Here is a 13,855-nt window from a genome sequence, read left to right as displayed (position 1 = left end):
GGCACCTGTTTAGAGGACCCTGTGGTTGCTCAAGTAGATTTTAAAGTTTAGAAAGGTCAGAGTATTTGTTTACCTGAGGAGTTTTCTTTGCAAGGGTAATGTACCCTAGGCCTAATGAGTCAATCACCTTCTGGAGTCTTATTAACAACTTTACTATGAGTTGAAAAAAGTAGCACTGAGTCAACTGGAAGGGTGTTTCAACTTCTGCACCTGCCATATTCACAGTGTTCTTTTTTGAATCTGTAAACAGCAGCACATAAGTAATATGTATTTACATTTGGAGAAAGATGTTATGATTAACTCTGTAGCAGGTAGAAATTATGTTGGCTTCTGCTTACATAGATTCATGGCAACATACAGTTTGGCCAGAGATGCCTAAATTTTTGCCCAACTGTATATAGCTGTGGCAGAAATAGAATTGGCTTACAGTGTTATGAACTGTTCTGAATATATCAGTGCACATCCATTTTAGCATAAGCAGTGTTAGAAAATTGTTTGCTAGAGTCAGTAAACTGCTATGCTTCTAGCCTGTTTTTCTTTGCATGTCAAGAGACATCCACTTCTTCACTTTTACGGAGAAAAAAGCACTTTTCCAGACAGCCCAAATAGTCTGATTAATGGTGCCCTGCTTTCTTTTCTCTCCATCTTGCTACGTTCGAGAACCCCATTAAAACATTAATCTTCTTTGTCTTAGCAGGAAGAACAGCAGTGCCCTTGGCTTATGAGTTCACTAAGGCCCAATTCATATATTGCTATTTCAGGGTAGCGGTGGTGCCTGAAAAAAAATCAGACCCTGAGTAATAGCTGGAAGCAGCCACACACAATATCTGGATTGTATCCTTAATTCCTCTGCCAATGGGCCAGCACTTTAATGGTGGTAGCTGGCTTATACACGCATATGTTCATTGCTGCAAATAGAAGGGTCAACTGTGTAGAAATAATTTGGGAGCAGCAGAAGCTGCATAGCAATACTGCTAGCCCTGGATACAAGTGGAAAAGGTTGCTTTTACTCATAGTCATATAATTGATCCTATTAATAAAAAAGGGATTTTAGGCAAATATTTCCTCCTGAGACATAGGGAAAAGTAATTTGTTTCTTTTACTAGCTTCCTTCTAGTACATTCCTCTATAGCAGGGGTCCTCAAACTTTTTAAACAGGGGGCCAGTTCATGGTCCCTCAGAATGTTGGGGGGCCGGACTATAGTTTGAGGAGAGGCGGAGAGCCACCGGACCCAGCATACCTGTCATGTAGAATAGTCCGGCTCTGTGATCTCCCTCCTCGTGCACCTGACAGACAGCGGCGGCGGCCAATCAGGCGGGCAGGCCAGATAAATGACCCTGGTGGGCCCTATCCGGCCCACGGGCCGTACTTTGAGAACCCCTGCTCTATAGCATGTGCAACAAAATGTGTTTGATCTTATCTTTTATACTTGGTTGAGATTGGTGGATCTTGGGGTTCAAGATCCAAAACAAAATACCAACAACAAAATCTTGAAATCTGGGGATAGGAGAAAACAGGCAGCTTCTAATTTTACAGAGGAAACTACTCACACCATATACTTGAGGGAAATGGAAAATAGAGGATATTTGATGGTCTAAAGAGATTAGAAGTTGATAAAGGACACCAAAGGTGTTTTTTATGAGAGTTAACCAAGGATTTAGGCATTATAGAGAAATGGATTAAAACTAATCCCATAACTTGCAGTACCTAGGAAGATACACTTCACATTTGGGGATCTAAGAAAAAGGTTTAAAAAGTATTAATTAAAAAGAAAATGGCTTTGGCTACCTTTGGGTGTGGCCATATTAAGGAGGTTGCTTATTTATGGAACCATAAACCATAGCAAAGATGAATATTGGGCTACACATAGCTAAATATGGCAGTTATCTTAGCCAACCACAGGTCTATTCAACATCTTGCGTGTAATGTTCAGCCTGTTTATTATTGCATGATGGAGAGAAAAAAAATTGTTGAATATTTTTAAACTGATAATTGAATTTCTGCACCATGTATTCAGGCAAATTGGCAAACTCATAGAACAGGATATGTGTTTGTGTGTGTGATACACAGACATATATCTATCTATCTATCTATAAAAAAAACCCTATTATTTTTAAATTGACAGTTTGCAAACATGACATTTAGTTAGATCTCACCCTTCTTTTAGACAAGATTTTTCCTATTGAAAGAGAGAAGGTATGAAGCCATGAAAAAAAATGGAAAGAAAGAGAGAAGAAGAAAAGCAAAGCTGTTGAGATTGAATAGCCCATATTAAAATTGATGTTTTAACGATAGTTTTACCAGATCTGGAGTACAGAAATCCAGTTTCCCACTAAATGGTAGCATAAGACTAACTCTTTGCTGCTATCTTATGGTCATTCAGATATTTGGAGCCCAAATCTGGTAGCCTAGTTAAGATGGCAAAGAGTTTCTGCTGAGAGGAGTTTCAGAGCTAACAGATAGGTGTCCCCATAATTCAAATTCTCTCTTGGCTTTCTCCACAGCCACCATCTGGACAGGAAGAGAACTCCAGCAGTGGAAGTGCTCAGGCAACTGCTCAGCCTACCAAGGGCCAAAGCTTTGTGCAGAATCACTTCCAAGCCCAGTACAGGTAAGAAACTAACACAGACTTCCCTGTACTACTGCTAAAGACTTTCACTGCAATTTTTTTTTTTGTAACAGAGGCCCATCTAGAAGTCACCCCTAAGGCAGACTGTGGTAGACAGAAGGCCAAAGACCTTACTTGGTACAAATTCCAGATTGTTAAAATTAAGCAGGAACCAGCTCATGCCAGATGTGGGACAAGCCTAGCAGTGTTGGTGCAGAGTGATCAAGGTACTAAGTGATGGCTTCCTGCAGCAGAATGAAGGTTCTCCCTCCTCCAGCTCAGTTCTCAAGGCAGCGAAGAGGGTGCAGCCCATCTTGTTTAGTTCCTACACTTCTCAGCTGGCTCCACTAGGTGCTGATGGCAGGGCTGTGATGCCTTCACTCTTCTAAGCATGATTGCTGCCAAGTTCTGCCAGAGGCCAAAGAGGCTCCCTATCCTAGAAAAAAATATAGCAACTAGTTCTTGCAAACTGGTTAGATAACACTCCTTGCAAATTGCAGAGAGATGTTTTAGAAGAGTGAAAAACAAAAATTCAGTTTGGCGGCATTGAAGGTTACTCTTCTATCAGCTGGCAGTGCTGTGAAATCTAACCTGGTGCCTTCAGGGTAACAATGGAACAGAGCATTCTCAAGATAAGCTAGTGTTTGGACAAGTGACACTGAATTAATTCCAGTATAGTTTTGCTGTCTTCATTTGCTCTTTCTCAGCTGGCAAAAATACAAGAACAAAACTGGAATGGTAGCATGTGGCTTGGATTATTTTATAAAAGATGTATCCAACTGTACTGATCTTCCCTAACCTGGTCCCTGGTTATATTTGTACTATAATTCCTGGAATACTTACAGTTAGGACTCTTGGATATAAGAGTTCAAGACATCTGGAAGGTACCAAGTTCAGGATGGCTGCCTGTTGGGAAAATTGTTCCATGTTCCTTTCATGACCTAGCTGAGTGAGAGAGAGAAGGACCTGGAAAAGGAAATGCAGAATGAATAGCACATGATACAGTTCTGTCTCACTTTGGGTAGTCAAAGCTATCTTGTATTAGCACAGTCCTGAAGATATTGACATTTCATTATAGTAATTGGATGTTGGAAAGAAGGAAAGGAAGGCCTTGCTGTCTCCTTTTGGATGAGACAGTAAACGAATGCTTCAGTTAGCATGTGGTTCCTGCTGTTGACACTGCTGATCTGTGTCTCTGACAGTGAGATGAAATAGTTATAGTTACAAACTATGATGACACTCTCACCATGAGGCTGTTCTCCTAGATAATGCTTTAAAGGCTGCATCTTTCCATTGTTGCATCCTGTCCTCCGTAGCTGGGTGTCCTAAACTTGGTGAGGCTTGGTCCTGCCCTTCAGAGGAACAAGGATGGCAGCAAGTAGGCAAAGTACACAATCAGGATCCTGGATTTTTGTTCTAGTCATTAGAAGGTAGGGGAAACAAGAACAGTAATTTTTCTTCCTAAAAAAAGTCTGATACAAAAGGTAGAAACAAACGTATAGGCAGAGTAACACTCAGTGAACTGGGCTGCAAAATACTAGCTCCCTAAACTGTGGCAAATTTATAGAGGCTTTTCTAGATTCAGTTGTTTACCTCTTCTGTATGAGTTTTTCCTTTTGCATTCAATTCAGAAGATGATCTGTGGGTTCTTTTCACTGGGGAAAATAGTATATAAGTCTCCTGTTCTAGCTATGAGAGCACACCCTACTTCTCCTTACATTAAAATAAAAGTCTGTGGTGAAATTGTTCAATCCATTCCTGAAAGCTGAAATATGTTGCAAGCAACATTCTGCTATTGGCACTAGAAGATTTGGGTGCCTAAAAAAACCCTGGATGGTTCATAATGCATCTTTGCCTTCAGGGATGCACTTAGAGCTAGCTAAGAAGCTTGTTGTACCCTGAACTATAACAGATATGCGGAATGATATCTGGTGCAAATGAGATAAATTTTTTCAAGGGTGACTAAAAGCTTTTAATTTGGGGAAGAGATGGCTTAAAATAAAGCATGTAGGGTATGCATTTTTAAAACACTAGGAACCCTTTCAGCTGAGTTGGTCCTACTGGAGCCCAATAACACTGTTTCAGCTGCTGGCAAAGCCACTTCATAGAATGAAAGAAATGTCATTTAGACTATTTGTTCTCTGTGCCCTATGCAAGCTGATGAAGCTTTTACTCTTGTGGAGCCAGAAGGAATCTCAGAGCTCTTTAACCAAGAAAGGTTAAGTGCCAGAGCAGTCCAGGCAGGAGATAATAAAGTTAAAACTGCAAGGTTAAATTTATCCCATTGCATGTGGGATGCAGCTTGGCCATAGAGGAGTGAGGTCTGTAGGCACTGAGAAAAGTGAGTGGAATTTGTGAGAAATTCTCAGTGGTTCACATTAGAAGGTGAGTTCCAATCAGCTTGGACTGGCACTAGGAACTGTTACGGGCAGTTATGGATGTCACTTCATCAACCACTAGCCAGTTTTCTCTGGGGCAAAGTCTACCACTCCATCCACTTCAGTGTTCTGTTTGTCATGGTAGTTTGTTTGTAGAGGTTAATGGATAAACCACCCATGGTTGCATTTGCAGACCATCTGTTTTGGGTGCTGTCCAGCTTAGGATCTTTATCACATTTTAAATCTGATCTATACAGTTTAGTGACTAAAAATATATCAGGCTTGAAACAATAACCATTTGTGATTGTTTTATCACATCTAGGTTGTTGTTCAAGAAGCTGCAAAGCAAATAGAGGAACTTAATTGGTCATGAATTTAACACAAGTCTAATGACATGTGGCTGAAGATCATGCAACCAGCTGTGACTTGGAGGATATGTTGTAATCAAGCATTGAGGGATTCAGCCAGAATTAGCCAGTGACTTCTGGGGGTTGATCTTGCTAAAATGTTATGCTTCTGCCTAGCCTATACTACTTTGATTGCAGTGGAGGACTATAGCCTGAATGCACTTCTCTTTTTGGAAAAAACAACAACAAATCTCTACAAATATAAAACTAACATTTCAGAAGGAAGTTTAACCTAACTTTCTCCTTGATATACCAACTTATTTTTTAAACAAAAAATAGAAGTATCCCTACGTGCAGTCTGATATAAAGGAGTGGTTTCAAGAACGATAGCTGTGTAAGACTGCTGCAGTGAAAATAAGAGAGTTTCTTATGAAACCTTAAAAGGAGATGATGCAATATAAACTTTTAAGGTCTAGAATCCATTGCATAGGACATGTGAAGTATTATCTTAAAAGAGTGACTAGATAGACATACACACACATATACAGAAAACACTGTACACAAAGATGCACACTGCTGTGGAAAAAATACATCTTTGTATTTGTACATGCTGTTGCTATGAAGGCAAAACTTCCCTGCCATACTTACAATGGTAGGCCCAACCTTCTGCAGAAGATTGCATTCACCAGAAGCAGTCAATCCCTCCCTCCTTCCCTCCTTCCCTCCCTCCCTCCCATCCATCCATCCATCCATCCATCCATCCATCCATCCATCCTTCTGACAAAGCTTGCCATAATGATGAACATTTTCCTAATTATTAATAATTGGTCACTTAAAATGCTATCAGCTCAGCAAAACTGTCTCCAGGCCTGGACCATACTGGGAACCAATCCCCTGCAGCAATTGTGCCTTCCAAGCAGAGAATTCCAATTAACCCTCCTTTATGGGAAAACAGATGAGCCTCCCAATCTCTAGCTTTCTTTCTCAAGCCACAGACGTACATTGCTTCGCTGTACTGTGACATTGCAGCCATCTCCATGGCAACCCATTGTACTGTTTGAAAGGGTGGCTGGTGTGGCTCGTATCTATGCTGTAGGAATGCAGCCACAAACATTTGCTTGAGTAGATGCTGGGAATTTACTTTTTTCTGCAAACATGCCCCTTATCAACAACTTCATGTTCAGTGCGAAGAGTTTCAAAAAAACCAAAACCAAAACCCTTTCTCCATATCACTTCCCTTCTTATATTCTTTGAACAAAACATACTTTTGAGCAGGAAATTGAAATGAACTGATGTGGTAAATGTGCTGTGAAAACGCTTTGCCATCTGATTATTGAATCAGACTCATTTGAGGGGATCTATGTTATTTTGGAGCATGAAACCTAGAGCCACACAAAAGATAGACAAAAATGCTCTAGTAGGGCAGTCACTGTCTCATCACAGTGCTCTGTAGTGAATAAAAGTGAAATTACACTCTGTAATGAATACAATTCAGCATACTGAGAACTGTTGTTTTAAAATAAACAACTTTCTAGGCCAGTGATAGGCTACCTGGTACTATTTTGGACTAAAAACTCCCAGTATCCTTGTAACAAACTTGAAATCAACCACAATACTGGCTGAGATTGAATGGAATTGAAGTCGAAAACATCTGGAAAGCACCAGGTTGCCTGTGTTTAGTAGTAACAATAAGTTTGAAAGTTGTATGGACTATGATTAATTCACTCTCAGTGGATTGTAAAATTGTAAATTTGGAAGGGAACTCCAAAGCGGTCTAATTCAATTCTCTACTAATGGTGGAAATCTTCTACTATGCATCCTTGACAATCTGTCAGGGTACAACATGTAGCAGGGTGGGCAGAATCTGAACCCAAACTTGGCAGTGCCAAAACATTTCTTACTTTCTTTATTCCAGTTCCTTCCTTCTCTTGCAGAGGACCTGTGAAATTAGCTGAGGACCTCAAGAGGCTGCCTTTTTGCTTATATTGTAGCCATTCCATACTTAAAGCTTTTTTTTTTTTTAATGGAATTTGTATTTCTTTTTGAATGAAGTAATTGGGCCCTACCTAGATAAGTGGTATAATTCTGCACCAGCTAAGAAGCAGCTCTGGTTTTTTTGCTGTATTTCTTGTTTTGTTTCGTTTTGTTGGTGGATCATACATCTTAAATCAGGTCCTATTCTGAGCCAGTCTGTTCACGGATAGTGCCTCTGCACGGTCATTGTAATTTCATCTAAGACTTCAATAGTGTCTCCAACTTTTTGCCAACAAAAGTTTTAGGTCTCCTCTTGCCAAAGAAACCTCTAACATAACAGCTGACCTGATGTGCCCCTTAAGGCTCCTTTCCCACCAGACTGGTCGAAGGGACATGCTAGGCATGTCAGATCTCTCCAGCTCTGTAATTAATCCCTTTCTCATTAATACTTATTAAAAAGCCTGCCTCCATTTTCAGTCTGCCAACTTGTAATCTGTGCGTCAAAGCCTGTCTTTGTGCAAACAGTCTATTATAATGTGCAATGCTGCTTTGCTCAGAGGTTACTGGCTTTGATGCACAACAAAGGAAAACAAGGCTCAGAATTTGGTTAGATTTTAATTTAGGATGTGAGAAAAGCAAAAGCAGAGGAGGTGAACTGGCTACTTAATATTCATGATATGCTTTACTAGAGTATTTCTTTAAAAGATGGTATAGTATATGGGAAAGAGAAGTGGTTGTGGGAGATTTATTTAATCAGGACTTCTCTTTTAGTGGCCTTAAAGGAAAATCACCATGTGCTCTTTTTTATATATAATAACTTTTAGTAATGTTTACAGTTACAAAGATAAAAAACTAATACAAATTAAAGGAAAAGAAAAATAGAAAGTGCAGAGAAAAAAAATAGAAAAGATAAAAAATAGGAAGGAAAAAGAAAAAAGATTTATAAAGAAGTGACTTCCCCCTTTATTACGACAAATACAAACTATTTCAGTAACTTATCACCTTCTCTAATAATACAGCAAAAGATCTCTTCTTCCCATATCTCATCTCTTATACATAAACAAATTCCCAAAGGCTCATCATTTGGTCCTGGTCAGCAAAAGTCCATTCAGGATTACCAGAAACATCAATATACTGTATATATTTTAATCTTGATCAAATAAACCAACTTTTTATTCCTTCCCTTTATTTTTAACATTAATCTTTAATCCCTTTAAATAATGTCCTAGAACTTGATTTCTTTTCATTTTCACTTTGTTCCTTCTCAGAAAATCCTTCAAAACTTTAACAAGTCTCTTCTGTAAATCCAAGATAAGAAAGTTACCCATGTCTGGCTACTTAATAGCTTAAACCACTTTTAAACTTAAAACCACTCTTCTGCTCTGTTATTTGTATTTCCCTTTTAGTTACTGAGACATTAGCTGGTTTCATTTGTATATCCAGTAAAATATCTTTTTCCATATTATTCTTGTAATCTGTCATTTTTAAATCCACATTCAAAGCAGTCTCATTCTCAGACTTGTCCAGTAAAACTTGTTATGTCACGTTCAGCCCAAGAAACTTAGCGGGACAATTCAGGAACAGTTCAGTTACTTTATTAGCTTACACCTACTAGACAGAATCTCGCCAGACTAACTCTAACCCCCAATGACTGCAACTAAACACTCTGAATTCCTTAGGGTGGTGCCAGTCTCATCCTCTTAGTTTTCACATGCTCAGGCTGCAGGCTGAGGAGATGCTTGAGATTCCTTTCCGACTCCCAATGACCTTGGACCTCCTCACTGAAGTCTTCCATCACATGTTCCTCTTCTATAACCTCTTTTAAATCCCGTTTATCTACAGTAACAGACAATCTTATCTTCTGAGTCCATTGTTCCCAAATATCCTTGAATTCATCCAAAGTATTTTGGTCCATTCTGTATTAATAGTTTGAATTTAACTGTTTTTCTCCTTTAATTATAACATTTAGTTCTTTCTGGTTCCCTCTAGTGTCCAACCTTCAAAGTCCCATCTTATTATTATTATTTTTTTCCCCCTAAACACCAGCATTTTCCCACAGGAAGGTTTCTTATACTTAATTTCAAAATCTTATTTCAAATCTATCTGGACCTTCAGTCTGTTTATAACTTTCCAAAATCAATGTTCTAATCACCCTTTTGCTGTTTATTCCAAAGTAAGAATTTGTTAAATCCTTAAACTTGTATAAAACTAATTTTGCTAAGGGATGAAGGAGACTCACCCAGTGTAGTAAAACTTGCTGTTCTGAAGGTTCCTAATATCCAAAAAGCAGTTAACAAGCAATTTCCAGAATGATTAAGAAAGGAAGTACAGGTAGTCCCCAGTTTAGGAACAAGTTCCATTCCCAAGATCTGTCCTTACGTCGAATTTGCATGTAAGCCGGAACAGTATTATTGTATAATACTGTATAAGCAGTATTGTGTAATGAACTTGAACCATTGTGTATTGAACTCGAATCATTGTGTATTTAACTCAAATTTTGCTACAGTAAACTTCATTCTTAACTATGGGTTATCCTTAAACTGGGTGATCTTAACCCGGGGACTACCTGGATGGAAATGCAATGTTCTTTTGAAGATGCTGACCATGGCTTAGGCAAAGATGATGATCCCTCAGCTCGCAGAGTTCAAAACCCATTGGAGAGCACTGTTTTATGGTCTCCTTGTTAGGAGCCTTTGTCTGGAGCACTTATAGATAATCCCAAGTCCTCTCCTTGTCCAGAGAGGAATTCCAAGAAGCTGGTCTGTTCACCGGCTCCTCATTCTGCCACGGTCATCGGTTCCACTCTCAGCAGAGCTGTCTTCAGTTCTCCATTGCTTCCCTGGAAGTTGAAAATCACCATGTACTCTTAATAACTACTCTTCTGTTTTGACATTTATCTATTAAAAGATCCGCTAGATCAAATCTAAATATTGCCTAATCCAGCAACCTGTTTCTCAGAATGATCAGGAAGGTACATAAGCACAGCTGTTACTCTATGACATACTGTCTATGAGCATGGATTTAGCTATCATGAAAATAATCTTTGGTAGACTGACCCCTCTTCCTTGGATGTATTGAATTCTCTTTGAGAACCATCTAGAGTCATTGGCTATTGTTGCTCTGTAATGTAACAAAAGTAAATTATACCGTGGCCTCCTTGGTGGTCTCTGAGCTTGGTTGTTTGCTTGCGGACGTTTTATTACCCAGCTAGGTAACATCAACAGTGCGAGTAAGTGTGGGGTTTGCTCCCTGTTTATATACAATAGCTTGCCCTGCCAGTGTTGGTGGGGGTGTGGTTTTCTTCTTGGTAGTTCCTTGATTAGAGTATTAGATATAATTAGTAAATTACACACTGTGTAAAGAAGTATTTCTTTTATCTGTCTTGAATTTAGTGCCAATCAATGGCAGTGAATTCTAGTGTCACAAAAGCTGCTTTGTGTTACATTATACATTTTCTTAACCATCTTCTGCATTTTCCCATCTACACTTAGAGAAAAAAGAGCAATCTCTGATGTGCAGGTTGTAAGTAGCACTGTAAGATTGTATTGCCAAATTAGACAGCAGAATGACTAATTTTAGGTGAGGTGAATTTCATGTCTAAAATGATAAAATAAGGGTGGAAAGAGAACAGCAAGGCCTCTGTGAGCTGGAACTCTCACATTCCCATCCCTTAGAGTTTCCCAAATCCATGGACACGGGCTGAAATGTTACTGCCATAATTTAGTGGCAAAGTGGCCAAATTTCAGCAGTGATATTTTCAAAAAATGATTCTTTCTTTTTTTCTTTCCTTGCATTCCTTCCTTCCTTCCTTCCTTCCTTCCTTCCTTCCTTCCTTCCTTCCTTCCTTCCTTCCTTCCTTCATTCCTTCCTTCCTTCCTTCCCTCCCTCCCTCCCTCCCTCCCTCTTTCTTTCTTTCTTTCTTTCTTTCTTTCTTTCTTTCTTTCTTTCTTACTTTCTTTCTTTTCCTTTAGATTTGCCTTTTACTTTATGTAAAATCTTCAATAAATATAAATAATTTTCTTTTCTTTTCTTGTACTTCTTTCTTTTTTCTTTCTTTTCTATCTTTTTCTTTAGATTTGCCTTTTACTTTATGTAAAATCTTCAATAAATATAAGTTTAAAAAAAAGACATTTTCAAAAAATGAGAGCAGGACTAGGAATGCAAGGCTGCTGCAAGATGAAAACTCCCATTGTACTCTTAACTATCTCTCCCAGCTGTGTGAGCCAAAATATTTGTCCCTATTCTTTCTGATCCCATCATTGTATCACCACAGACTCTGCTGTACCATTCTTATAGTGAGATCTACCTATGCTACCTGCATAGTTCCTGTTGTATATGAACTTTGTTTCATCATGGCATCTAGAAGCTGTTCAGATCATGAAATGCTTGATATTAGTTGGAGTTGTTTTTATCTTGTGTTTTTATTATTATTTTGTGGGGGATTTTGAGTTCCTTGGGCATTTGTTTTTGGTCAGTGAGTGGTCAGTATGGTTCTTATTGAAACGCAGGAAACCCTTGAAGGTCCTGGAAGCCTGTGCAAACTGTGGCGGAGGCAGAGGCCAAGGTGAAGAAAGCGCCTGTGAGAGCAGGAGCCAGCAGGAGCCAGCAGCAGCTGGTATAGTGCCAAGGGAGAGCAGAGCACTGGGAGACAGCAACAGGAGAAAGCTGGAAACAGGTGCACTGGGAGAAAGTGGCAGCTTGTGGAAACCACCTAATCTGACTCTTGTGGAGGGCAGTGGGGAGACTAGAGAAACCTGCAGGGCAGTGTTCTGTGGTACTTGGAGAAAGCAGCAGCCAGTGGAAGCTAGTGGGTCCAGCTGCAGAAGAGGCCACAAAGAAACCAGGCTGCCATGGGGAGATCTGTAGAATCTGATGCTATCAATGCCTTGTCCTAGTATCTGGAAGCCAAGTGGGTCAGGTTGCAAAGAAACAGACTCAGGGTCAGTTCTGAAAAGATCAAATCATGGTGGGTATTTCAGTTGTGCAAGACTGATGCACAAATCTAGGTGTCTTCTTAGATTCAGAACTCTTGTTTGAAGAGCAGATGTCAGCTATGGCCAAGAGGGTCTTTGTACAGATTCATCTAGCGTTCCAGTTGCACCAGCTCCTACATTGGAAAGATCTCCAGATGGTCACATACCCTACTCACTTCATGAATGGACTGTTTGGAAGCTCCAGCTGGAATACGGTCATGCGGTCAGTAATGGGCATGCTATGGTATGTCCATGTGACACCACTGCTTGATGAGCTGCATTGGTTACCAATTGGCTTCCAGATGTGATTGATGGTGCCTATAAAACTCCTCGTGACAGAGGACCTGATTATTTGAGGAATCATCTATTTCAGTAGTTTCTGCCCATCCTCTAAGTTTGGGCAGAATGGGCACATTCCTGGTACCTTCAAGACCTAGGCAATGTGCCTTCTCTGTTGTGGCACTTGCCCTCTCGAATAGCATCCCCCCCGAGATCCATATGGCTCCCACCTTGATGATGTTCAGAAAGTTTTGAAAACTTGGTTATTCTCCCAGGCCTTGGGGTAGGGCGTGTGTTGAGTTCTTGTAGGATTTGTCACTATAGGTTATTTTGTCAAGTTATCTGTGACTTCTGCTTCTTTATTATTGTTCTTGCTTTTAAAGTTGTAAAGTGTTGTGGAGTTGGATGACCTTTAAACTGTAAAATTAAATTAAATATCATTCTTTAACCTGAAGGCTGTCAAAGCTAGTTCAATCGGTATGCTTTGAGATGCAATCAGACTGAAGCAAGGTGGACTGTTAGTATGTGTTGGTGACTACTGAACAGAGGATGACAACTATTCCTATTGTCCATACCAATAGAAAATGAAAATCCTATTTCCTATATGTAGCAACTTTCTCTATTAACTCACCCTTTTATAGGTAAAAAAGAGAAGCTTGAAGTTGAGGCTCCCTTTGCTGAGAAATAGCGGTGGGCCTTGCTGTCTTTGCCTCTTTGTGTGAGACAAAGCAAAATAAAAGAAATAAAAATGATTTGATATAACTGTTAGAATAGGTTGAATAAATAGAATAAAAGGTTGCTACAAAGAAATGTAAGCTTTAAACTTTGAGAAGAGAGGCATTTGTCCTGGCTAGGCTGATAGGTGATTGCAGTCCTTCTTTTCTAAATCAAGTTCTGAAATAGCAGACAGTACTCTTGGACTCAACAACCTTGTACCTGCTACTGGAATTTTTCTCTCCTTCCCCTTCCATACTGGACTAATAATTTAGATTTAAATGCAGAGGAGGGTTAAACTATCCTACTCAGTTGGGGCCTGATCTAGATTTCTCTGGTCCCCAACTCTATGCCATTGTTTTTAAGCAAAGAAAAAGAGATTGACTGTTCCAGTCCACATCTCATTTAATGTGTCCCTTTCACTCTTAACGCTGGCTGAAGTTTTTCAATGGGAAGGCTCGAGCAGCTGCCACTTTTTCAAAGATCTCTTTGCATAAATTAATGCTGAGCCCTGTCAATAAAAGAAATAACTAAGCTGCAAAAGGCTCACTTTGGATGTTCACTGCTGCTGTTCTTGATTT

The 13,855-nt window shown here is 39.6% G+C and overlaps 1 protein-coding gene across 1 annotated transcript in view; it reads left to right on the top strand.

The window, feature by feature from the left end:
• USP43 (ubiquitin specific peptidase 43) overlaps window positions 1-13,855 on the top strand; it is a 119,151-nt gene that overhangs the window by 46,003 nt on the left and 59,293 nt on the right. The window contains exon 3 of the mRNA XM_088133489.1: window positions 2,506-2,612. Coding sequence (XP_087989615.1) covers window positions 2,506-2,612 — 107 coding nt within the window. The remainder of the gene's footprint in view (window positions 1-2,505; window positions 2,613-13,855) is intronic.

The sequence above is a fragment of the Python bivittatus genome, unplaced genomic scaffold (assembly GCF_059951505.1).
Source record: "Python bivittatus isolate LINGU-HERP-01145 unplaced genomic scaffold, Pbiv_v1 ctg000080_np1212, whole genome shotgun sequence".
Taxonomy (NCBI): domain Eukaryota; kingdom Metazoa; phylum Chordata; class Lepidosauria; order Squamata; family Pythonidae; genus Python; species Python bivittatus.
Note: the sequence above shows the minus strand (reverse complement) of the source record. Positions and strands in the feature narration are given on the sequence as shown.